Here is a 24,529-nt window from a genome sequence, read left to right as displayed (position 1 = left end):
TCCCGCCGCATAATAAGTAGAAAGCAATGAGACAAATCCATACATCATTAACAGACACACTATGGTAAGCAAAAACAAAAATATATATATTCTCAAAGTCAGTTTTTGTTGAGGTTATTCCATATTTTATCCATCCAGGAAAAAAGAAAGTGAGAACAAAGCCGAGGTCGCTGGCAGAGGGAGGGAGGGAACGATTTCTGTCTGTCGATACAAGAACAGCAATCACAGCTAAAGACAAACAGACAGACAGGGCCTTTCTCCCCCCTTTTCTCCCCTCATCCTCCCCCTCTTTGTTTGTATTTGGTTTAGTTACGGTTCAGTCACTCATACATAATTAGTAGCAGTAGTAGTAGCTTTTGGTTTTGGGTTACTTTTTGGTTTATTGGTCCGCCGCTTCGAGCGCACCTCCTCCTGCTCCTCTTCCTTCTTTTCCTCCTCTTCTTCTTCTTCTTGCTTTCCCCCTGCAGCTTTTCACACCTTTGGCTCCTCCGCTTCTCCTCCTCTTCTTCTTCTCCTCTTTTCTTTTGGCCCTTTGATCTGATCTTTGGAGACAAAGGAGAGGGGCAGATGGGAGGGAGGGATGGAGGGCAGGGGTTTGGGGGCAGTAAGGGGAACGCCGGTGCTTCACCTCTTTCTTTTGTTCTTTTTTTTTTTTTGGTTTGGACTCTTATGCTTGTAGTGTGTAAGTGTGTGTGTGTGTGTGTGTGTGTAAGTGTGTGTGTTTTCCCTTTGACACTGCTGAGGTTTTGTCTGGACACTCGTCTCCTGGGCGAATCAAGAGACAACGCTGCCAGAGGCGATGCTTTGGTATCCAAGAGTGACTGTCTGGTGGTAGATGGGCAGTCTGGAAGATGACATGATGATGGTATCGGTGTGTATGGAGGGTGATAATAAATAAAAGAAGCCAAACAATGCTGAATATAATCCCAAGACGGTCCACATCTGCCTGTGGGATCCTCTTTGTAGGAAGTAAAAGAACTGCTGAGTGTGTCTGAACATTAAAAATAAAAGTGAGAATGATGATGGTGATGGAGATGCTCTTTAAAAACAATACAAATAATCCAAAAAGTCATTGCAGAACTAAATAAAAAGAAGAGATTTTCCAGTTTTTGTGCGCCAGAAGAATTTACTGAGAAGCTTGGGCATTCACAGTAAGTTATTTTTGTACTCGAGTGTGTATGGATTGGCATCACACCTGATGCTACAGTAGTTATATTAGTAAACTCCACCCGTCTGCCACGCTAGGCTGGTGAAAACAAACACTGTCTGCTCTAATGTAAGGTGTGTTCATCACCGTAAAGCTGTAAAGAGAGAGGTAGGTAGATATCCTGCATGTGGGATCAGCTGTAAAACATTAAATGTACGTATTTGGTAGAGCAATGAACACAAAAGAATAATAGAAAAATAGATGTTTTGTTCAACTGAAAATGAGACTAACAGAAATCCTGAGTGAAATGGGAGATGTTTGTCATGAATGGAGCACTGAACTGATCCTGGACAGATCAGAAAGTCTTTTTGAACTAAAGCTTTTCTCTCCGTTTGTTGTTTTTTTGTCATTTTTGGTTTTCAGTTTTTGGTATTTGGAGATTTTGGTTTTCATCTTTGTAAGTGTGTGTTTTTCTTCTAGCATCTTGTTTTTTTCCTCTTTTTTTTTTTAACTTGGTTGCAACCACACATGACCTTCCAAGCTTGTTAAACAAGTCTTTTCTCTATGCCTCCCATTTCTCACACACAGTTTTCGCTTCTCATCCCTGCCCTCAGCGAGTTTATTTTTTTTCTCCAGCCGATAAAAAGCATGCTGTTCGTTTCCCGATGCCGAGCAAAAACACTCCTCAATGCCACCTCTCCAGCTGTAGATCATTATTTGGTTTCAAATTTCCCCCCTCCATTCTGCAGTTCTCTCTATCCTCTCCATCCTCCCTCTCTCTTTGCTTCCTCCCGTCATCCATCTGTGTATATTTTTGGCTTCAGAAGACTTCAGCGGGGAGACAGAGAAAGAGAGAGACGAAATCAGAGATGGATCAGACAGAGAGATGGCTTTGGTTGAAAGGCGAGGTTGTAAATTTAGATTTTTAAAGCTCCTTTAACTCTTCCTCTTCCTCCTCCTCCTCGTCCTCTGATAGGATACTTTGGCTGTCAGTCAGGGATCACTCGGCCATGGCCCCTCCCAGGGGTGGCGGCGATGCTTCGCTGAAGGAACAGAAAGAGGCGGGACTTGAACAAGGAGATGCGGACTCCTCGTGGCACGAGGTCGGGCTCATGAGGTCGCCGGCGCCAGGGGGCGGAGACTGGGAGAAGGAGAGCCTTGGGCCGCTCCCCACGCCACTGCTGACCAATCCCAGGGTGGGCGTGGAGGTGGTCGCCATTGAGCAGGTCACCATGGGGAGCAGGGTGGGGCGGTTGAGGAAGAGGGAGGGGCGGAGGGAAGGAGGTACAGCGGGACCCCCGGGTCCGCCCAGAAGCATGTGAGCGTGTGGGCTCCCCTCGAGGCCGGACATGGACAGCTGACCGCCGCTGGCCGCCAGAGCTGAGAGAGGAAGAGTGTGGACGATGGAGAAAAGAGAAAAGACAGGTTGAGAAAAAGAAGACAGGAGGAGGAGGAAGAGAAGAATCAAAACCCCCAAGAGAGATCAAAAAAGACAAAGAAAGGACAAAATGATGAGACAAACGATGAGAGAAAAAGATGGAGGTAAAAAGAGTGAAACAAGAGCAATGATGCCGGGGCAGTGAAGAAGAAATATGTAGAAAATAGAGAAAGACAGGAAGTAAAGAGAAGTCAGTGAACACATCAGACACATCAGTAAAGTAGGGTCCACACCAAGAACAATAACTGTAAAGATATATTGTTTAAAATGAGTTCGTTTCTCAGGAACAGCAATAGTCTTTGTGGGTTAATTTGATATGGTGTTTTCAGGTTAAGGTAAAGTGCTTGAAAGTTTTGCTTATACAGGATGCCAAGTCAAACATAATTATTATTGTCTATAGCTCATTTAATGTGATGAAGAAATGCAATAATCTGTATACTGAAAATGCTGTATTAAAATGAGTTTCAATTTAACCCTTCTGTTATGTTCGTTTCTCAGGAACAACAATAATCTTTGTGGGTTAATTTGATCCACAAAGATGTTTAATTATGAAAAAGTGTCACAAACTAAAAAAATCCCAATAAACATTGCTTATATTTCATTATTTCATCAATTATTAACCATCTCAATAAATATTTAGTGCAATGGTGTTCTTTAACTCTCAAAGATCATGGTTCAATGAGGATGATTCACTTGTTTTTCATTTTAAAAAAATGCACTTTGAAACTTTTTTTTATTGTATATTAGAAAGACCTACATATAAAATACAAACTTTTTACATGACAGTGATTTTTTTCTAATTTGATTTTACAATTCACAAAATATGTGAAAATATGTGAAATAATATTTAGATTTTAAAACTTTGAAATCAGTCAATTTGACCCGCAACATAAAAGGAGGGTTAAGTGGACGGTGGAGTCAACACCGTGACTATAACGACTACAGTGATAGAAACAGTGACAGCCAATCAAAATCCATCTGAGATCACAGGGCGTCACGTTTAAACTCTGTATAATAAAAAACGCTGATACCAAAGAATGCTGTGTGAAATGTAAATATGGTCTTCAGAATGCATAGCTCTATACAAAAAAACAATAGTTTGTTGTCCCTAGATGTTTTTATTGTTGTCTCTGCACCTTAATCTCCTCCTTTAGCTGTTTTCTTTAATGTACTTTATTACCTGTGTCTTTTTATCTACTGCTGATTTTAACGTGTCTGATTTTTCTCTTAGTCTTTTGTTTATTTTGTTTCTGGTTTCTGTAGCACTTTGAGATTTCTTTATGAAAAGTGCTTTACAAATAAATAAACTTTATTATTATTATTATTATTACTAGTATTATACATTATCTAACTTTTGAACTTAACTTTGGAAAGTTTCCAACTGAAAATATGTCAAAAAGACTAAGCCCATTCTGTTTTTATGAACAGTTCATCCTTTTTTGGAGACAGGGTTGTGATAAAAAAAGTGTAATAAAGTTCTTGGTGTGGACGGACTTTAACAGAATAATATTTGAGATAAAGATGATGAGGGAAGACTGCAGCGTGAGTCAACTTTTATAAAACTTGACAACTATAAACAAACCGGGAAAAAGTTTCCATACAATGTCTGATACAAACTATAGAACACAAATGATTTACAGACAGATGTTAATTATTAAAGGACCAGTTCACTTAAATCATAACCAAAGTATTTTCAAATTAATATTAAAACAATTCAAACAGTACAAAGGGGCTTATTTTCAAATCTGCTGTCAATTAGTAAATGTTAATGTTATTAATGGTGGCACTATTACTGTTAATGAATTCATACTGAAAATATTGATATTGAATTATATTAAATGTCACTGTATTGACACAGAAGTCTCAAAACCTGCAGATAAAACCAAAACTATCTGCATTTTTACTATCATGACAGTTAAGAAAATATCCTTTTTGTTATGGGGTGAACTGAGCCTTATACAAATATGTCTTTTTTCGTGATGAATACTCAAAGCTATAATGCAACAAGACAAATGATAGTCAGCAAAGCATGAAGATGGAGATTTACTACACATGCAAGTGATGAAATGAGTCTGATGCTTGTTGGAGTGTGAAGATAAACTTTTGTTTCATTCTGCTGATTCTCTGCACATGAACCAAGTCTCGCCAGAAACAAAATAAGTAAATGAAATCAACAGTATGTGTTGCATTGTTCATTGATAGTCAATTAGTGATATGAAGAGGTTTAATTTAGATATTATAAGACATATTTCAAGGCGTCGTTCTTTTTCATTGCAATGAGAATAACCCATGTATACAGTGCATTTGTAATATGCGTCTTGATCGGGGTTTTTACTGCGGCTTGCAACACAAAGTGTTTTGTTTACAGTCAGCAACTAACTAACAACTATTGCCAAGAGTTTGCAAGGCTCGGCTAGAGAAAGAAAAGCCCATATGTCTGATCGGCCACTTAAAACTCTAAAACAAAAGAAGCAAAAAGCTACATGTGGATGCAGCCGTTCCACTTTTCTATATTGGAAATTGAAATGGCTGATTGTGTTGAAGTGGATTCACTCGAGCACCGTGGCTGAGTGCAGTATTTTAAGGTGCTTTCTACCTTTCTTGACCAAATTTATTTTTTAAAAGCAGGTATTCAGGGCTCCTACGGATGCTGGAAAATCTTGATAATACTTGAATTAATGGGGTGCTTTCAGGGTTTGAAAAGTATTTGGTTGAAAGTTTCGCTTGTATGGGATGCTCTTTTGGTGGTCTGCTTTTTACGAAAACATAATTATTGTTGTTTATAGCTTGATAAAATCACATTTAATGTGATGAAGAAATGCAATAATCTCTACACTGAATATACTGTATGCATTGTGTTTAAATATGCAATTTACTACAGCTGTAAGGTGCTGGAAAATATTGAAAACACTTGAATTTAATGTGGTGTTATTAGGGTTTTAAAAGTTTTTTTTGTATAAAGTGGTTGCAAGTTTCGCTTATATGGGATGCCAAGTCAAACATAATTATTGTTGTTTATAGCTCATTTAATTTGATGAAAAATGCAATAATCTGTATACTGAAAATACTGTATGCACTGTGTATAAATATGCAATATACTATAACTGTAAGGTGCTGGAAAATATTGAAAATACACCTTGAAAATGCTTGAAAAGCTATTGAATTAGGACTTTGGATGAGGTGTAGAAACCCTGAGTATTACCGATGTTAATTTATGCTGTATAAGAATGTGATCTTGCACTTTTATCGCTAATTAAGTTATTAACTGATTGTGTATTGTAGGCCACCATTGCATTGGTCACCCCTGATTAAATAAAGGTATCTATCCGTCTATTCTTGTATTTTTCTGCAGCAGACGCGGCAGAATAAGCCGTCTATCAGTTGTGGAACAGAGAGTGACACCTGCTGACTTTTGAATTCCAGTGTAATAGTCAACACTTTTATCCATTACAGCAGCACGGGTGTAAACATTCATAGCGTGTGTGGCCCCAGAGGGATTCAAACCACAAATCCTTTTCCACGTCAACACTTCATTTCTAGCCCCCGCTCTCCTTTCAGCGCGCCTCCTCTTTCTTCTCTCCTTCAGCCTATAACTCTATCAGAGCCGCCAGTGCCAGAGCGGCAGTTTCCATAACAGACTGTATCCTTCTCATCAACACATGGCCTGGAGGGGGAGTCGGCTCTGAATGACGCTGAGAAAGAGGAGAAGGGCCTGAATCGGCGCTATAGGGAGATGGATCACATGAGGGATTCAAAGCTGAGCTCTTATTTGTGATGCTTAATTGATTTGGCAGCAGATCGCCTCTTTCAGAAACGGGGAATTTTGAGTGGAAACTAGTTATTTAGCCAACAGGCCTGGATATTGAGAGGGAGGGGATTGTGCCTGTTCAACTGTTTACTGTAAGCTGACTTGGCCTCCTAAGCTTTGCCATAAGGGGCTCTTGTCACTTTGTGATAATAGCAGGCTATTGTATGAGAATCAAATTGAATCTTTCACCATACTGAGCGATTCAAAAAGTTTGTGCTGAGGAGGAGGAGGAGGAGGAGGAGGAGGAGTGTGCGGCGGGCTCGCTGTTGGCTACTGTCGTCCGAGGCTGCACGGAAATGAATTTCAGAAAGAATGGATGAAGGGTGAAATGGGAAGCGGTCTTTAGAAATGGAGACTCATGAAGACTTGCTGGGCTGGAGGGGACAGTCTGCATGCACCAACACACACACACATGCACACACACCTTGCATGGTAGCCAGGGGATTGCTGCCAATGAGGGCCTGGTTCATCCCTGTGCTTACTCCCATCATTGTGTTCCTGGACGGCAAATTCACACACGTGGAGAGACAGTTTCAGTGATGTAAACCCAGTGTACTTATCAGCCACCTGCATGCTTCACTCTCTTTGTTGTGGCTTCCACTTTGACAGCTTCTCGTATTTTTGTGCAGCACCTGACACTTTCTATCTGTGTCAAAGCTGCATGCCTTGGCTTGTACGTATACGTCTCTTTGTGTGTGGAGACATAATTGCAGTGGAACAGGTGTGGCGGCCGTCTGACATAACCTTCAACAGCTGAATGCCACAGATTGCTGTTTTTTATTACAGGCTGTGGAGTGTTGATGCACTCATTCAAAAGCAGCTCAAATGCTTCAAAATGTGTGAAAAAAACTCCCATAGATGTAAGAAAATTAAATAACAAAGCTGTAAAAAAAGTATTGCAGCTACATGTGTGCTTTTATACAGAAGAGTGTATAGGACTTTTCCCAAGAGTCTTTTATTTTGAAAGAAAACACGTTTCTCTCTTGGTTGTTTTATTTCTTGATAACGATATATAGCATGACATAATATGCTTTCTAGTAATTTAATAAAAAAAAGTCTATATGAAAAAACAACCTTTTTTACCCTCATTTAATGAAGTGAAATTATATATATGCCTTAATCTGATTTTCTGAGAAATTTGAGTAAGTATTATGTACTAATCAGTTTGGATGACGTAAAATCTCAATCTATGATTAAATTACTATCTGGTTCCACTGAAAGACAGAAAAATATCATGAATAACATTAAATCAGGTTGCTTGATCATATTCAATAATTATTGCCCAGCTCTAACTGCAACTACTGACTATTTTTATTATCGATAATATATATATATAACATAATATATCGATGATATATATTTTTTTTATATAATATCAATCTTTTTTTTTTCTTCTTCAAAATATGGATTCACATAAAATGTAAAATTCCTGGTTTTATCTTACCGAAAACGTATAAAAAAATCAGTTTGGTTCAGATTCTCACCAAAGCAAACCCCCAATACAAAATAATAATAACACCACGATTATTTTTAATATATTTTTTCAATTCAAATGAGAATAATTCTGCAAAAAAATGTTAACTCCTTCAAGATTGTGAATCTTACCACAGTTGCAATATCACTCAAAATAATCACAATAAGATTTTTTTTTTTAAATCGTGCAGCTGCAGTAAAAGTGCTGCCTGCGAGAAATAAAAGCTGTATTTCTGTTCCATTGTGACATTGTATGATTTTTTGTTTCCCCTTAAGTTAGAACATCTAGAGGGGGTTAAAGGTTATATGACACTATTTGCAGGTGAGCAAATAAAACGCACCTTTACCTATGACAAAATACAGATTTCTCTCGGTTCGAACATTGTCAGAAACTTTTTTTTTAAAAATTCAAGCAAACAACTGAAACTATATAACGTAGATTTAGTTGTTTTTTTAAGACATTTTAATGCAGAAATGTTACATTTTTCATCTTTAGTAGGGATGAAATGTTTCCCTTTTGGATTAAAAATGGACTAACTGAATGTAAGATGTTTATTTATTTTTTTTATTACACTCACCCGGTGTTGAGCCCGTGGGCCCCGAGGCTGGGAGGGGCGGGGCTAGCTGTGCTATGAGGAGGCGGAGTCACAGAAGAAGAGGTGGAGCCTACTGCAGCTGAGCTGACGGGAGTCATGGGGCAGGAAGCTGAAGAGCTGGCGGCTGAGGGGAAGAGAAGGAGATATTGATGTGTAAACACTTTGGGTGACAAAAGTTCTTCATCAACAGTCAGGATCCCGAGATTTCTTCTTCAACTCCATCCAGCGACAGACTAGAGAGAGACTGGACAGTATTAGCTCCGGCTCAACGGGCCAATAAATTTCCAGCTGTGTTTGTTACCTGTCAGGCTATCTGTCATAGCAGTGAAGCCTGGGATCGCTCACACTGCAGCCGCGGTCTATAAATCATGAGGACAAGCCATGACTCATGGAGGTAAACAACTCAAGATGGGACCAGCGCTTCCATGTTGTTGTCCACAAAACATCATTGTTTTCTATTTCAATCTTCCTCTCGCAGAAATCATTTTTTTTTCAAAGTGATGATTTTTCGGTGTTTCATCAAACCAGCAAAAGGCTCCGCCAATACAGAAACATCAACTTCTTCCAAATAACGTCCAGTTTAATCTTCCCGTGACCGACCTTAGGGCTCCAAAAACACAATCGGGGCTCTAACCTTTAATAATTCATTGACGAGACTCTACACGGGCACAAACAGTAATTACAGCTCACCTGTTGTGCTGAGACAGGTGGTGACCTGGGACAGTCCCTGACTCGATATCTGGAGAGGGAAGGAAGGAAAAAATCATGAATTACTTCCATCCATCTGTGAAACAAATACCAGGCAGAAATTACACAGAAACTAGGAGTCAGTGGCTGAAGGGTGGAGCGTACCATGTGCGGGCTGTAGCACGGGGCTTTGTGTGTCACAACAGGCGAGGTCTGGCTGGGCAGGGGAGGGGTGGTGCTGCTGGACGGGTTGATGCGTTTCTCTTTCTGCCTGCGGTTGCAGAACCAAACGCGGATCACCTCTTTCTCCATGTTGAGCTGCTCCGCCATGAGCAGGATCTCCTCCGAGGTAGGCTTCTGGTTCTGAGGAGGAAAACATCAAACAGAGTAAATAAACCGACGAGGAGATACTGAACCCAACGTGAGCCTGTCGCAAAACAACTGATGGTACATTTTTATTTGTAAGCACTTTTGTAGACCCAAATTGCCCGACAGGATACAAAGGCATAAAATAAAGAAATGTAGACATTAAAGCCAGGGTTCGTACACTTTAGCAGTCGTCAAATTCAAGCATTTTTCCAGGACTTTCAAGGTCAATTTTCAAGCTTTTCCAGTATCTTACACCTGTTGTAAATTGCATGTTTTAGATGAGTACTTACATACTAAAAGGGGGAGATTTCACTTAACCATACCAATAGCGATGGTATTACACTTTTAGGAGGAACGGTCTTCATTTCAGATAGGCTACTCATTATTCTTTATATTAAACATGTGATTATCTATAGTCTATAGATGGATATAGTCAGATTGCGAGAGAAATACAGTAAGAATTTCAAGCATTTACAAGCAAAATCCAAGCACTTTTTAAACCTTGAAAATACCACATTTAAATTCAAGCATTTTCAAGCATTTCAAACACCCATACGAACCCTGTAAAGCACAAAACACTGCAGGTACAGATTAAATCATTAAGCATAAGAGCAGTTTAAGAGCATGTTTTATGTGTGTTTTAATAATTAATTAGTCTGCATTCCTGAGCACTGATAGGAGCAGTTTAACCCTGGATATCACAACAATTTGTCTTTAACAATGTTCTGGTGTCAAAAAAAGTATTGTTTTTCTTCATATGCATGACTTTTACTTTCATTTTTCTGATGAATTCTTGCTCTAAAAGATTAATTCCTAATTATTTTCATAAAATCAAAGCAGAGACTGAACAGATTATGAACCCTCTGAGCATAATACCTTTAACAGAAAACCACCAATTACACCATTTATTAAAGCCAGAAACTATAACAGCAAAAATTATTGTTGAATTTTTAAATTTCCACAAATCATGTGTTGCTTCGTTTTCAGAAAAATAACAAAACCTTAAAGCTTAAAATAGTGATATTTGATCAAAATCATTTTACTGTACATGTTTCATTTAAAATATTGCCAAAAATGTGCGGGAACTTGGCAAAAAAAGATACAGTTTTCTGTAAAAACATGGTAAATAAGTGAATCTCCTACCATGCAGAAGTTGCGCTCTAACATCACGCGCACGTTGGTCTCAATGCTGGTGCGTTTCTTCCTGCGGCGGCCGGACAGACCCTCGATGCCCAGCATGGGGGAGGAGAGAGAAGACGGGCTGGGCAGCATGCTGTCCACTGCCATGGTTTCTGTCACACAGAGAAATAAAGAAGAAACATTAAGACACACAGTACAGAAAAACACGCAGTGAAGACAACAACAGTTTGTGTGACGGAGAGTTTGTTTTACTTAATTCAGATGTTGAGAGAAAAATCACAATTATAACTTTAGACTTATAAAACTATTGCTGTCATAAAGTTTCTCTGAGTACTCTGTGACACCTAAAATGATTACATTGTACACAGTGTTTGTTTATTAACCCTCTAGAGTCCATGAAACCACCGGCACATTACTTTTTCATGACGTGACGACATAAAAATGAAGCAACATTGAGCCTCTCCATCAGCTTCCCTCTAAAGTTCTGGCTTGAAACTCCATACCAGAGTTTTTTGGATGATATTTGGCCAAGTAAAACCCGAGATATTGTCAAATATATTTAGTATAAAATATTGAACTAGATATTATCCTCATTTTACCTGTTATATGTTAGATATGCAACCTGTATTCATATTTGCAATATTTAAAATTCTGTGTGTTGAAACATCATTTTCAAGATCAGATTTTATGTTTTCCTTTGTTTCTTTTGGGTTCAACATTTTGATCAAGTAAGTCAAAGTTAAAAATGAATAATCAGGGCATATAGGTGAGGTAACGCTGAAAAAACTGGCAACATGGCATGGTGAAGATTTTTAACAGGAGGACATAATAGCCGAAGATTTCAGAGGGTTAAGAAGGGACCACTATTAACGGTTACACCCCCAGAAGGCAAAATGAGGACAGCTGAAGAATGAGAGACCCAAGTAGTTGCAACACCAAAAATCCAGTATCAGTGATGAAACTTTTTAGAATACATGCTTTTATACTCATTAACAGCTTTTTCACCCCAGGCCATGAGACTACTTAAACCACCGTGATCATGACACAAACAAAGACCAAATGACTGTCAAAATAACTTAATTTAACCCAATGTTATGCACTATTGTCTTTATATGCACAATATTATACGTGTCTACAATTGCATCTCCATGCTGCTCTGCACTTCTCATTATAGCACGTCAATAACATACCTCAAAAACTGACTACACTTTGGCACACTGTGAATTTTCTGTATACACTTATAGGTCCATAGTCTGTGTATATGTTGTGTCCATTGTTGTTGTCTGCTTGAACTATTTGTTCTATATTATATGTCGTGTGTTACATTTTTACTTGCACATTTGGAGTATGGGGAAACACAATTTCAATCCTCTGTGTAAATAGTTGTTGCATTGTTTGGTTGACAATAAAGGTCACTTTGACTTTTTTTTGATCCAGGAAATAACCTGGTCCCAAATATCTCGCTTATAACAAATGACGAGGTATACTCGACTATGTCACGGCAGGTTTTTTGCTCAGAATCCAAGGAAGTGCAGCGTAGAGTGTGAAGGTTTTGGATGAGTGGTTGTTGAGAAAGCTGCAAGCAGCTTTTTTAATTGGAACTGCACTGAAAATTAAAATTAACTAACTGCTAATTGTTTAAAGAGTTTTAGAGGTTTCGAAGTTCTGGACGTTTACCTGCGTCGCTCAGCCACTTCTCCAGCAGCGGTTTCAGCTTGCACATGTTCTTGAAGCTCAGGTTGAGAGCTTCGAATCGGGAGATGGTGGTCTGGCTGAAGTCGTTGCCGTACAGTTTGCCCATCGCCACGCCGACATCTCCCTGCATAAGACAGATAAACAGAGTCAGCTGAGACTCACACACACACACACACACACACACACACACAAACACACACACACACACTCTTGTACTTAGTAGTAGTTTTAGTTTTAATTGGATTGTCAATTTTTGTTTTCAAGTTTTTAGAGTGAGTTTGCTAGTTATAGTTTAGTTTTTATTAGTTTTAGTTTTTTGTGATGGGGGTATTTGTTGGGTGGGAGATTAAAAGAGGTCACAGTAAATTTTGTCTTTATTTCCTTTTATTATCCATCTTCATTATGTATGAAAAAAGTGGACAAAGACGAAAATGAAAGTCATTTTCACTATAATTTAGTTATTTTAGTTAGTTTTGTAACCACATAATACAGTTTCAGTTAGTTAACGTTTTTTTAAACTCTCATTTTTATTTTTATTTCAGTTAACGGAAATGTTTTTTCAATTCTAGTTTTCGTTATTTCGTTTCGTTTCGTTAACTATAATAACCTTGTTCCCTAGCCCCTTACCCTAACCTTCACCATGACAACTAAATGCCCAACCCTAACCCTAACATAAACCTGATTGTAACTCTCAAAACACACACACACACACACACACACACACACACACACAAAGATGTACTTTGTCAGTGGTTAATGTTAGGTGTTGGGCTTATTATATTAATTTTTTGGGTTTATTTGAATTTTTTTTCGTTCATTTTGGTTGATGCTACTTTTTATAGAAGCGATGTTTGCCTGGATTCATGATGTCCAGGATTACAATCAATTATACTGGTTAAAGCTGTATTGTTTTTTTTTCGTATTTTATTTGTTTTCTGATCAAATGCACTTGACCAATTATTCCTAAACATTTAATCCAAATGGCTATAATTTAATGGTTTGATTCTGCAAACTGTCTTTTTAATTTGTGCTGCATTTTGTAATGTACTTTTGTGCTGCACTTTTCTAATGTATTTTGGAATGTATTTTTACTGTTAAAGTTGTTGTAGGACTGTTGAGTATTACTTGTGAAGAATGTGGACCCCAGGAAGACTAGCGAACTGCCATGGCATAAGCTAATGGGGATCCTTCAATAAAACATAAAACATAAACACACACACACAGATTCACACACTCCGCCTTCCGCTCCTCCCCGTCTTTTACCTGGGTGAAGCCCAGCTTGATGCGTCGTTGTTTGAAGGTGCGGGCGAACTGCTCCAGCTCCTCCAGGTCGCTGGGCTCGTCCCCCATGTGACCCCCGTGGCCCCCGTGGCTCCCGGAGGTCAGCGGGGAGGTCATGACGCTGCTGGACGCCGAGGTGGCTCCGACAGACGTCACGACGCCGACGCCGCTGCTGCCGGTGGCGACTATAGAGCCGCCGCCACCGCTGCTTCCACCGACAACATCACTGCTCTTCTCCCTCTGTGATGTCAGGATGAGACGTAAATCACACATTTTAAATCCATTATTAAGTTCATTAAAGTGTATCATTTGTGTTTAAACTATGGTAAAAATTCACAGAGATTTTATATTACTTATATATGTCAAAATATCAAAACATTTAATGCTTTTACTCAACCCAAAATGTCACCAGGAGGGAAATGGAGAAATAAATAAAGACATTTTTCTGATACAATCCGCTAATACAACTCTTTGAACATCCAGTTTTCTGGAGATACTTTAATTTTAAATGTTTTAATGTAGTTAAAATAATACAAAATATATATGAATTCTGCTTTAAAACATCACCTTCGACATTTGTATGAGTTAACATACAAGTTTGTTGGAAAAAAAGGGCTTTTAAAACTATATATTGTCATTTTTACTATTGGTTGTTTAAGATTCAAAAATAATAATAATAAAGTATACCATTTTTCTTATATTGCTAACATTTTATGAGTATATTCAGAGCAAAAAAATAGATTTATTGTGATGGGTTTTATTTAGTTGTATTATTTGTTTTTATTATAAAGCACTTATTATTCATTTTTATTTATAATTAATAGATTTTTTTTATTTATGTATTTTTTATTTCTGCTAAATTATACTGAGCTGTCAAGGCATTAAAAAACATTCACTTTCCAGAAATTGAAAAAAAAAAAAAGCTAAGTGAATACATATGAGGTGATCAGCTGGGAAACATGCATATAAAACAATAATTTGACCCCGGGTGCACTGACAAATTAAACAGATTCGACAGAAATCATGCACAAAAAATATATCTTATTCTAAACAGGAGAAAAATACTATGTGTTTAACCTCGACGTGCCGTTAGGTCAGCTGACAAAAAGACGACACCTGTCGATATGAAAGCAGGAATTCGACCCTGTGAGCTTTTGGGAGTCTCAACTAATTGACCAGACATCATGCATGATACCTGCTGCTGCACGCCTCATTTACATTCATCGCCTCCGTGCATAAAACACACGAACAAGCAGGGGACGCCCGCCGTCCTGTTTGACATGACTTCATCACAGCTTAATGAAAAATCTATAACTGCCCTCGGATGTGTGAGGACGCATTCATGCATTATGTTACAGGCGATAAAGGCTGAGACACGAGGTGAGCCGTGTGAATATATCATCGGGATTCTGCATCTATTATGAAAAGAAGCTGCTATAGAATATATTCTGTATGAAGCTGCAGACAGATTGTTGCAGCAGAGATCAGCGATTTGTTAAAGTGTCTCCTGAAGCACAACGAAGGATCAAAGAAGTGTGATTTGCATTCTGCAGGTGGTTGACAGCTTATTACGGTACGTGTCTCAAGTAGTTAGATTTTATAGTTTCCCAAGGTCTCTCTCTCTTTCTCTCTCACACACAAATACAAAAACCGTCTTTCTACCTGTGCTTGGAGTCCCAGGCGGGGTGGGGACGTCAGGAGTCCCCCTGGGCTTTGCTGAGGTAGCTGGATCAGATTTGGTGTCGAGAGCAAACCTGTAAAAAGAAAAGCAATATAGATGAGTACTTCGATACTAAAGGGGTAATTTCACTTAACCATACCACCAGCAATTATACTACACTTTTAACAACTAAAAGTAGTTTGCTAATCTCATAAAACATACTGGTATGGGAATCTAGGGGCTAGGAGCAAAAGTAAGCTCACAAAAATCATCAACTGGCAGCTGGTGGAACTAAACACGACCCAAACTAGAAGGAAAGCCCCACAAATACTTCAGGAGCCCTCACATCCACTAGGAATTAGAAAAACTCCCTTCAGTAAGAAGATACAGGGTAGAGCAACAAGAAACATCTCAGAAACAAGAAGACGCAGGCGAGACGCAGGCGGAGCGGTCTTCATTTCAGATAGGCTATAGGCTATTCAGTTTATATACTTTTTTCCATTGAAAATGTGGTTATCTATAGTCAGATTGCAAGAGAAGAGTAACAGTAAGAATTTCAAGCATTTACAAGCACTTAATCCAAAATCCAAGCACTTTTCAAATCTTGAAATTCAACATTAAAATGCAAGCATTTTCAAGGATTTCAAGCACCCGTACGAACCCTGAATTAAGCCAACATCCATGTATTCTTGTCAGTTGAAGTATAGTATAGTAAGTATGAATATGATTGGTTAAATAACTTTATTTGAACTGCAACATTACAGGGCAGACAGTACGAATGTTTACCTGCTGTGAATGTATGAATGTTTGCTTATTTTTTTGTGAAAAAACAATAAACACATGTTTAAAAAAGTTTGGAATATACAACAACAAACTTATGCTCGGTTTTTAGCTCCCTATTATTAGTATCGGGCCCGAAACTCCAGTACCGGTGAGGCACTAGCTTAAAGTGAGTATTTTCTCATATTTCTCAGGAGTGGTGCTCCTCACCCTGCTGCGGCTGCTGTGCCTGTGCTGGCTGAGGCAGGAGGAACTGAGCAGGAGACTGGAGATGATGACCCGGCATCAGCACCAGCTGCTGGAGCTGCAACAGCTGCTGGATGTCCTGCAGCAAACACACACATACGCACGTAAAATAAATGCAGCTTACAGGTCAAAGAGAAGCAACTGAGTGGCAGAAAGTGCAGCTCATAAACATGCTTCGCTTCATGTGTTTTAGTCAGGTGTTAACCATGAAGGTGGTTCAGTAAAGTGTTACCTGGGCTGTGAGCTGGATTGGCTGCGACAGGGCCAGCTGAGGGGCTTGGACTGTTTGTTCCTGTTTGGTTTGCTGCTGCTGCTGGGATTGTGATTGGTTCTGCTGCTGCTGCTGCTGGTTGGCTTGTTGCTGCGCGGCGGCGTGGGCAGCGTGAGCGGCGTGGGCCGCGTTGGACTGCTGGACGGCGGCCGCCAGGAGCTGAGCCTGAGCCTGTTGCAGGAGCAGCTGCTGCTGGGCCGGAAGGAGAGCGGCAAGCTGAGGAGGAGGGAGGAGCAGGAAGAGGAGGAACCCGGCGAGAGAGAGAGAGAAATGAGATGAAGATGTAAAGATGCAGAGAAGGGGTTGAAAAGAAAGGTGAAGGATAAGTCGAAAAGGTTGAATCATGTAGAGGAAGAATTAAGTGGAGACATGAAGGAAGTGAGGAGAGAGAAGAAGGAGCAGCGTCAACTCAGTGCTCCAGTCACAGAGGTGAATCTGTTAGCAGACAGTAAAAGCATGCCAGAGCAAGACAAGCAAGAAAAGCCATCCCATTTAACTGAGGTATTTCTCTCTGATGTTAATACTGTACGCTGGAACATTTTTTTCCACTTGTTGTGCAAGTGCTTTCTTGTCCTTCAGGGCAGTTATGTTCAGTTCTCACCTGAATACGTTTCCTGTGCATTAGTGCACGACAGCGGTCACCACATTACTCTGAGCTGAACACTAACTCAACTAAATAAAAGGATGTTCATACAGAAGCATTTGTGCAGCAGCTTATTTAATCCATAGAGCACTTAAAAGGTAAACTTTGCCCGCTTTCACCTCACTCTGTGTGAGTACTAATGAACAGATTAACTTGTTGAACCTTGCAAATGAGGGAAGTCAAACAGTTTCCCCTTTTTTGGTTCACTTAAACAGGTGAGAGCGACACCAAAGTGCTGCAACAAAAATGTCCACAAATGTAAGATTTTAGACACAGATGTGGATATTTTGTAGCCAGTGGGTTAATATTTGGTAATTTCTTCTATTCTTACTGATGCACAGGAGAAAAAAAAACTATGGTAAAGGGTGCTGAAGTGCTCAGCTATAATTTGAAAGTGTTTAAAAAACATCAACCCTGTCTGTCAAACAAACACTGTGCTATGCAGCTTTTGTTTAAAAGTTGTGCTATACTTGCTAAACTATATATTGTCATTTTTAGTATTGTTTATTTCTCGTGTTAAGATTCTAAAAATGTTAATAATAAAGCATAGCATTTTTCTTATATTGCTAACGATTAATGAGTACATTCAGAGCAAAGAAGTACATATATTGTGTTGGATTATATTAGCAGTTTTAGTTTAGTAGTAGTAATAGTTTTATTATTTGTTTTCTGCAAAACCATTTTGACCTAAAGTTAATAAGACAGCACGAAGAAAAGATATCTGTAGCTCCAACTGGAAAACTTTTGTTTATTTGTAAAATACTAATTTTGAAATTGATGCATGAAATTAATTTTTATTTCACAGCGTCGCTACTTATTTGGAATCACGGTTGTAAAAAAAAGCATAATTTACCCACAGAAATAATGGACTGAGGGGAACTTTTCTGCTTTGAAATCTGTGTGTGTGTTGTCTCACCCCTGCTAGCTGACTGCCAGCCAGCATCAGCTGTGTATGGTGATGTTGTTGTTGTTGCTGTTGCTGTTGCTGTTGTTGTTGTTGTTGCTGCTGCTGCTGCTGCTGTTGTTGTTGTTGTTGGGAGGGAGGTGCAGGAGGAGCAGGGTGAACGGTGCTGTGTGTCATCTCAGAGCTCTCCTCGCTCTTTCCCTGAAGCAGATCACAAAGACACATTTTCTCTTAGCAGCTGCATTAATCCAAGGAACACACACACACAAACACACACACACACACACACACACACACACACACACACACACACACACACACACACACACGTACAGACCTTGAAGCTGACAGCTGAAACTGACTTTTTGTTTCTCTTTTGCTGGTATACCCAAAGGTTTTCTAATCCCATGGCCGAGTTCGGAAATCTTAGTATTAAACCGTGTAATACTTTGTATTTACAGTTCAGATAAGATGCACAAATCCTCTTTAAAATCCTGCAAGCACGTCCCCAAAATTATTCCTCTTTCAAATAAGAGGAGGCAGACAAGAAACACCGAAGACACTCACACAGCTGTGAGGAAATGTCAGTCAACTTGTGCACACACTTCAGCGATCAAAGCCAGTTCAACACATACTTTTTGCAGCCATTTAGCACATGCAAACACAACACTTCAGACTTAATTTCTTATGCCTTCACTTTCTCGTTTTTGCTTCCTCACTCATACGGACTCAGGTCTTAAAACACAGAGAGATTAATGTAATATTTAACAAGCAGATGTCCTCCATTTCCCAACTCTCAATTGAAAAATATGTTGTGTATCCGTTCCTAAATTTTATACGTTCTCCCCTGGCCTATACTACACACTGCCACCGAATTTCATGACGACGGATTAACTTAAAACCTGACCTCAACAGAGGAAAAAACTTTAACAGAAAGTGACTTTCAGCAGCTGCACAGCTAAAGTTTTAAACCAGTTTTTCTCAGCCAGGGAACAGGTTCATCAGCATGCAAACGCTCGAGAAGACAAACCACATTGTGCAGATGAACAGAAATAACTCTGAGACTTCATCAGCACTCTTTTGTTTCTTTCCATCTATCGCTGCCTCCTGCTGATTCACGGGTTCGAGTGGTCGCCGGTCACCTGTCCAGAAGGTCGAGTCAATCCTCGCCGTTTTCATGGTGTCAGAAACATTCCAAAGCTGTTGACCTCTGACCTCCAGCTGTCGTTACCTGCTTGCAGCCCTGTCATTACCCATCCATCACGGCTGCACTGTGCTGCATCGCTACGTCTATCACTCACTGCCACCTCCTTCACATCCTCTCCTCTTTCTGCCTTTCCCTCTCAGGGCGCACTGCCTCTCGTTAACGGTGGGAAGGGACAAAGTTTTGCATATTCAGTGCTGCAAACACAGCACATATGCATCCACGCCCACACACAGAAACACTCTTTTACAAGTCCTTACACCTCTGGAGAGTGATGTAAGTTACTTAGAAAGTATTTAAGTATGGAAGTTAATTCACAGGTTAACTTAAAGTACCAACAGTGACACAAGTCTGGTGAAAGTCCAGTGTCCTCTGCCATTCACAGACCATAACGCTCTTTATACTAAGGCACCAGCAAGATGTGAAAGCTAAAAGGTGCAGAAAAAGTCTCATATCAACATATCTGCTGTTTGCAGATTCATACTATGACAAAAACTATTTTGTGGCAACTTCTGGGGCTTCATCTCTCTGTTAATAAAGGATCATGCCTCCCTTTCTGTGCAGCAAGCAGGAGGAAAAACAGTTTTTTGACCAAAGTGAAATAATTATTATAATTGAAACCCCAACAATATGGATTGAATCAGAAAATGAATTGAAGAAATGCTAACATTTATCTTTAGGATCAGGACTTATATATCTCACATCTCTATTTACTTCAAATGTATTCTATATTTCCATATTTATATTTGTACATATCTCTATTTACTTAAGACTCAATGTATATTGAGTGTAGGGTGTTTTTAATTTTTTTAAAATCTTACTTACTTATTTCTATCTCTAATACAGCAGCAAAAAGCATTTCCCCCTGAGATCAATAAAGTAATTCTGTGTCTGATTCAGATATTTTTGCAGGTTTTCTTTCTCAATTATTGTAGGTATCATGTGAAAGTAGATAATCTACCGTTGGTACCAAACATGTTATGATATGATATATGACAGACAGACGCTTCCAGGTGCGTGACTGTTCAGTTCAGCCCTGAAAGCTGCTGACTGGGGACGCCTGGATGAACAGGTTTTGTGCAAAACGTCGCCCTGTCATAACCTCAAGATCTAAAGAAGCTATAGTACAGACGGTGCCCTGATTTCTGCATTGTTGTCCCGTGAGAGCGAATTTCCCACCAGACATGTTTGTGTGTGCGGTGAAAGACGGTTTGTTTTGTTAGTGAGAAGTCGCATCACTCACCTGATGATTTGGTAAGAGCTGTAAGAAGTGTCCTGACCTGACTGTCTCTCTGTCTCCCTCTCTATCCTCTCTCTCTCTCCATCTACTGTATTTTACTGTGTTGATCTGTTCTGTACAAAGGACACCTATTGAACATTTGTCCATCCTGGGATCCCTCCTTTTTCTCCTTTTATTTTTCAGCATTAAAGGGTTTTTTGTGATAAGTTATTCTGGGCCCTATAAATAAAATTGAAGTGAATCGACAGGCCTGCCTTATATGAACATGAAAATGCACCTTAAATCAGCGATGTGGGAGGATTTTGTAATCTATAAAATGACCAGGGAGTTAATTATTTTGCTCAGCTGCAGGTAAAAGTTGCCCCAAACGAACATCCAATTAAATCTATTACTATAACTTGTGATCTGTTTCATTCCGAAGAGTCAGCTTTTTCAAAACCAACATTCTGTTTCCAAGCAAAACTTCTCATCTCTTCTCTGATATTTAGAACTTGTTTCCTTAATATACAGTCATGGAAATTTTTTTTAGACCACCCTTGTTTTTTTCAATTACTTGTTCATTTTAATGCCTGCTACAACTAAAGGTACATTTGTTTGGACAAATATAATGATTACAACAAAAATAGCTCATGAGAGTTTTATTTAGGAGCTGATATCTAGACATTCTCCATGGTTTTCTTGATAATGATTTTGGTTATTTTCAAGAAAACCATAGAAAATGACTAGATATCAGCTCGTAAATTAAACTCTTATAAGCTATTTTTGTTGTTATCATTATATTTGTCCAAACAAATGTACCTTTAGTTGTACCAGGCATTAAAATGAACAATTAATTAAAGAAAACAAGGGTGGTCTAATATTTTTTTCCATGACTGTACTGGTAAAAGTTGCAGCAAACGAGTATTGAAATAGTCGAACATTAGGGTCTAGTTCTATATATTACAAGAATAAAATATAATTGTATTTCATTAGCTTTATTAGAAACGTTCTAAAATGTTTAAGTCTATTACTATAGTCAGCTTTTTCAAAACGAGCTTGGCGCAATTCAAAATTTTGTTTCCAAGCAAAACTTCTCATTTCTTCCCTGATATGAACTTTTTCCCTTAATATATATTTATATTTAGTACTTTTGCCAGTACAACACAGCAAATTCCTTGTATGTGAAAACCTACTTGGCAATAAAAATTATTCTGATGGTTTTGAATGAATGAATGGCTAATTAAGCCAATTGTCTTAATTATTTCTCATTTGTAAAAACTTCTATGATTTATAAACATGATATCAAAATCTCTATATCGTGCTGCTGCTGACAGACAATATCTATGAGAAGTTATGAGCTAGGATAAACCAAAACAACACAAAGACACACACACACACACACACACAGACACACAGACACACACACACACACACACACACACACACACACACACACACACAGTGTCAGAGTGTCTCACCTTGCTGCCAGCCGGTGTGGGAGAGACGCTGAAGGGGCTTGTTTTCATCGGCTGGACCTGCAGCAGCACACACACACACACACACACACACACACACACAGATATGATCACACACATTCACAGCATCAACAGTATGTCGACGCGGCCTCCAGAGATAGTTAGGTTCAGTTAGTCTCCTCAGCGGTCGGTCGGGGACAGGAGGCGTGAACGGCCAAACATCAACAACTACAGTGGAGATTATTAAATATTCTCTGAGGAATAATATATATAAAACCAGAATGCGGTAGCTATTTACCCTGTTTACTCCTGGTTCTTCCTTTGCTGAGGGTTTCCTTGCACAACAGGTTCTCTGAATAAGGCAGGTCTTAGACCTACATTTGTAAACTTGATTTGTACTGTGGTGTACTTTTATGAAATTTTGTACTTGAATGGGTGACGTGTGAAGTATAGTTATTGCTGTAGGCTATTTTATATTTTTTCTATCCTTGAAATGTTTTTTCTTTATTGTTTTACTATTTATTCTGTTGTTTTGAGACATGTCTATGGTGAAACCAAAGAGGAATTTCCACTCAGTGGATAATAAAGTTTTCGTATTCGTATTCGTAACAAACCGATTATTTGCTCAAAGTGCAAGAAGGAACTCTTCAAATAACACCAATAAGGATTTGCATCTCACCACTTTGTTAATTCTAATATTGATATTCACAGTCATGCAGAAGGACTTCAGTGTACTATCCACTAAACATTAAACTTCAACAATGAACGGATAAGAAACATTCAGTTTAATCGGGGTGATTTAATACAGATACTGTTGCTTTAATTTATTTTTTCATCTATATATTTACTGTGTTGGAACAATTCTCTTTCACCGAAACCAAACAAACAAAAAATAATCAGCACATTAACTGACAAAATAATAAATAAATCCTTAGTTAAAAGTTAAAAATGAGTAAAATCCTTTCACATAGATGCATGAGTAATAACAATCTAATGATATAATATATAATACTATAAAATGTACAGGGGACATTTTACTGCACCATGAGTAATTTAACTTTCAGTACTTTTTCCTGATTATACTTTCATAATTTTAAGACATTTAATTTTAATACATTTGATTTGAATTCTAATAAATAGTACCTTTACTTTAGGAACTGATCTGAATACTTCCTCCATCACTGTTTGAGGTACATTTTTTTAGAATTATGATAATAAATAGAAATGAAACACCAACCTGGTCATCAGGGCTGTTTCTGTCAGAGTCTGAAACACAAAGAGATGGCTTATTACACAGTGTGTGTGTGTGTGTGTGTGTGTGTGTTCACAGGTTTATATAAAGCATGATGCATAGCTGATGATTAAGAAAGATATGATTGGACCTCATGCAGGAAGATATAAACAAACACATTTCATCATGTTTTTGTTCATATTCACAATTTGTTAAATTTTTTTTTAGTCCTCACTGATTTCACAATGTTTCCTAGTTTTTGCTTTTCTCTTGGTTGGAGAAAATTTTACAAGCGGTTGAGATCACTCTTATCTCAGACAGGAAAAATCATCTTGTTTTTGCAGTCCACAATTTGTTTGTCCAACTCAAGGAAACATAGGTTGTAAATTTGAGGAATATAAAAAAGTTAGATCTGTCTTTGACTAAACAAACTTGGTTTTACTGATCTGCTGGTTGAATCAGATCAGTAAAACCAAGTTTCTACACAAAGAATTGTGCAAAAGCACTTTAAAACTTATTTATAACGTATTTGCCTGAGATATTCTCAGAAGTTTCTTGGAAATAAGTCATTCAGCATGAAAAATATAAAAAAATGAATCTTGACCAAAACCGCAAACGATTAATCGACTATCTAACTGAGAGGGCAGCAATAAAAAAAATCCAGAAAATCACAAAATTTAAATGTATTATATTATTATATTTATATATTCACTTGTTAGATGTTTTAATATGTTGCTTTAGTTTGTTTGTTTTATTAATAAATGTTTTTGACACCAGAAAATCACGTGTTTTCTTAGTTAAGTTTTATTTATTTAAGCGTATGTATATGGGTCAGTGAAAAATAAGGGTTGGCAAGATGTCAAATGGTGTAACCACAAAAAAATGAAAAATATTAAATACTTCATCCACCTACATTGTATTTAAATGGACTTATACATATAATTACTTCATTTTAAAAAACAGTATTTCTTTAGTATTTCTACATTTACACATACAACCATTTTTTTCTAAAGTTTTGACAAATGATGTGAAATTCGTTATATACCATAGTGTTGCAATGTAAACGTGGATTGTATTTTTTTTCTCATTTTAGTTCACATTTATTTTCCTGTATATAATCAGATTTTTATGGGAAAAAAATTACTGGTTACACCAACTGACTGCGTAAGATCACGACATTGACCCATATGTCTTATTTTTAATGTGCAATATCTGTAAAAAGTACAAAGTACTTTCAGGAAAACAAACAAACACAATATACA

General features: G+C 38.2%; 1 protein-coding gene across 1 annotated transcript in view; it reads right to left on the bottom strand.

The window, feature by feature from the left end:
- Positions 1-2,147: 2,147 nt before the first annotated feature.
- pou2f2a (POU class 2 homeobox 2a) overlaps positions 2,148-24,529 on the bottom strand; it is a 106,025-nt gene continuing 83,643 nt past the window's right edge. Inside the window, 14 exon segments of the mRNA XM_059350681.1 lie at positions 2,148-2,527; positions 6,818-6,891; positions 8,445-8,586; positions 9,153-9,201; positions 9,315-9,512; positions 10,662-10,810; positions 12,336-12,477; positions 13,617-13,874; positions 15,297-15,388; positions 16,285-16,399; positions 16,553-16,807; positions 18,151-18,339; positions 22,040-22,096; positions 23,274-23,302. Of these exon segments, the coding sequence (XP_059206664.1) occupies positions 2,148-2,527; positions 6,818-6,891; positions 8,445-8,586; positions 9,153-9,201; positions 9,315-9,512; positions 10,662-10,810; positions 12,336-12,477; positions 13,617-13,874; positions 15,297-15,388; positions 16,285-16,399; positions 16,553-16,807; positions 18,151-18,339; positions 22,040-22,096; positions 23,274-23,302 (2,129 nt within the window).

Source organism: Centropristis striata, chromosome 14 (assembly GCF_030273125.1).
Source record: "Centropristis striata isolate RG_2023a ecotype Rhode Island chromosome 14, C.striata_1.0, whole genome shotgun sequence".
Classification (NCBI taxonomy): Eukaryota; Metazoa; Chordata; class Actinopteri; order Perciformes; family Serranidae; genus Centropristis; species Centropristis striata.
This window is presented reverse-complemented; position numbering and strand designations above follow the sequence as displayed.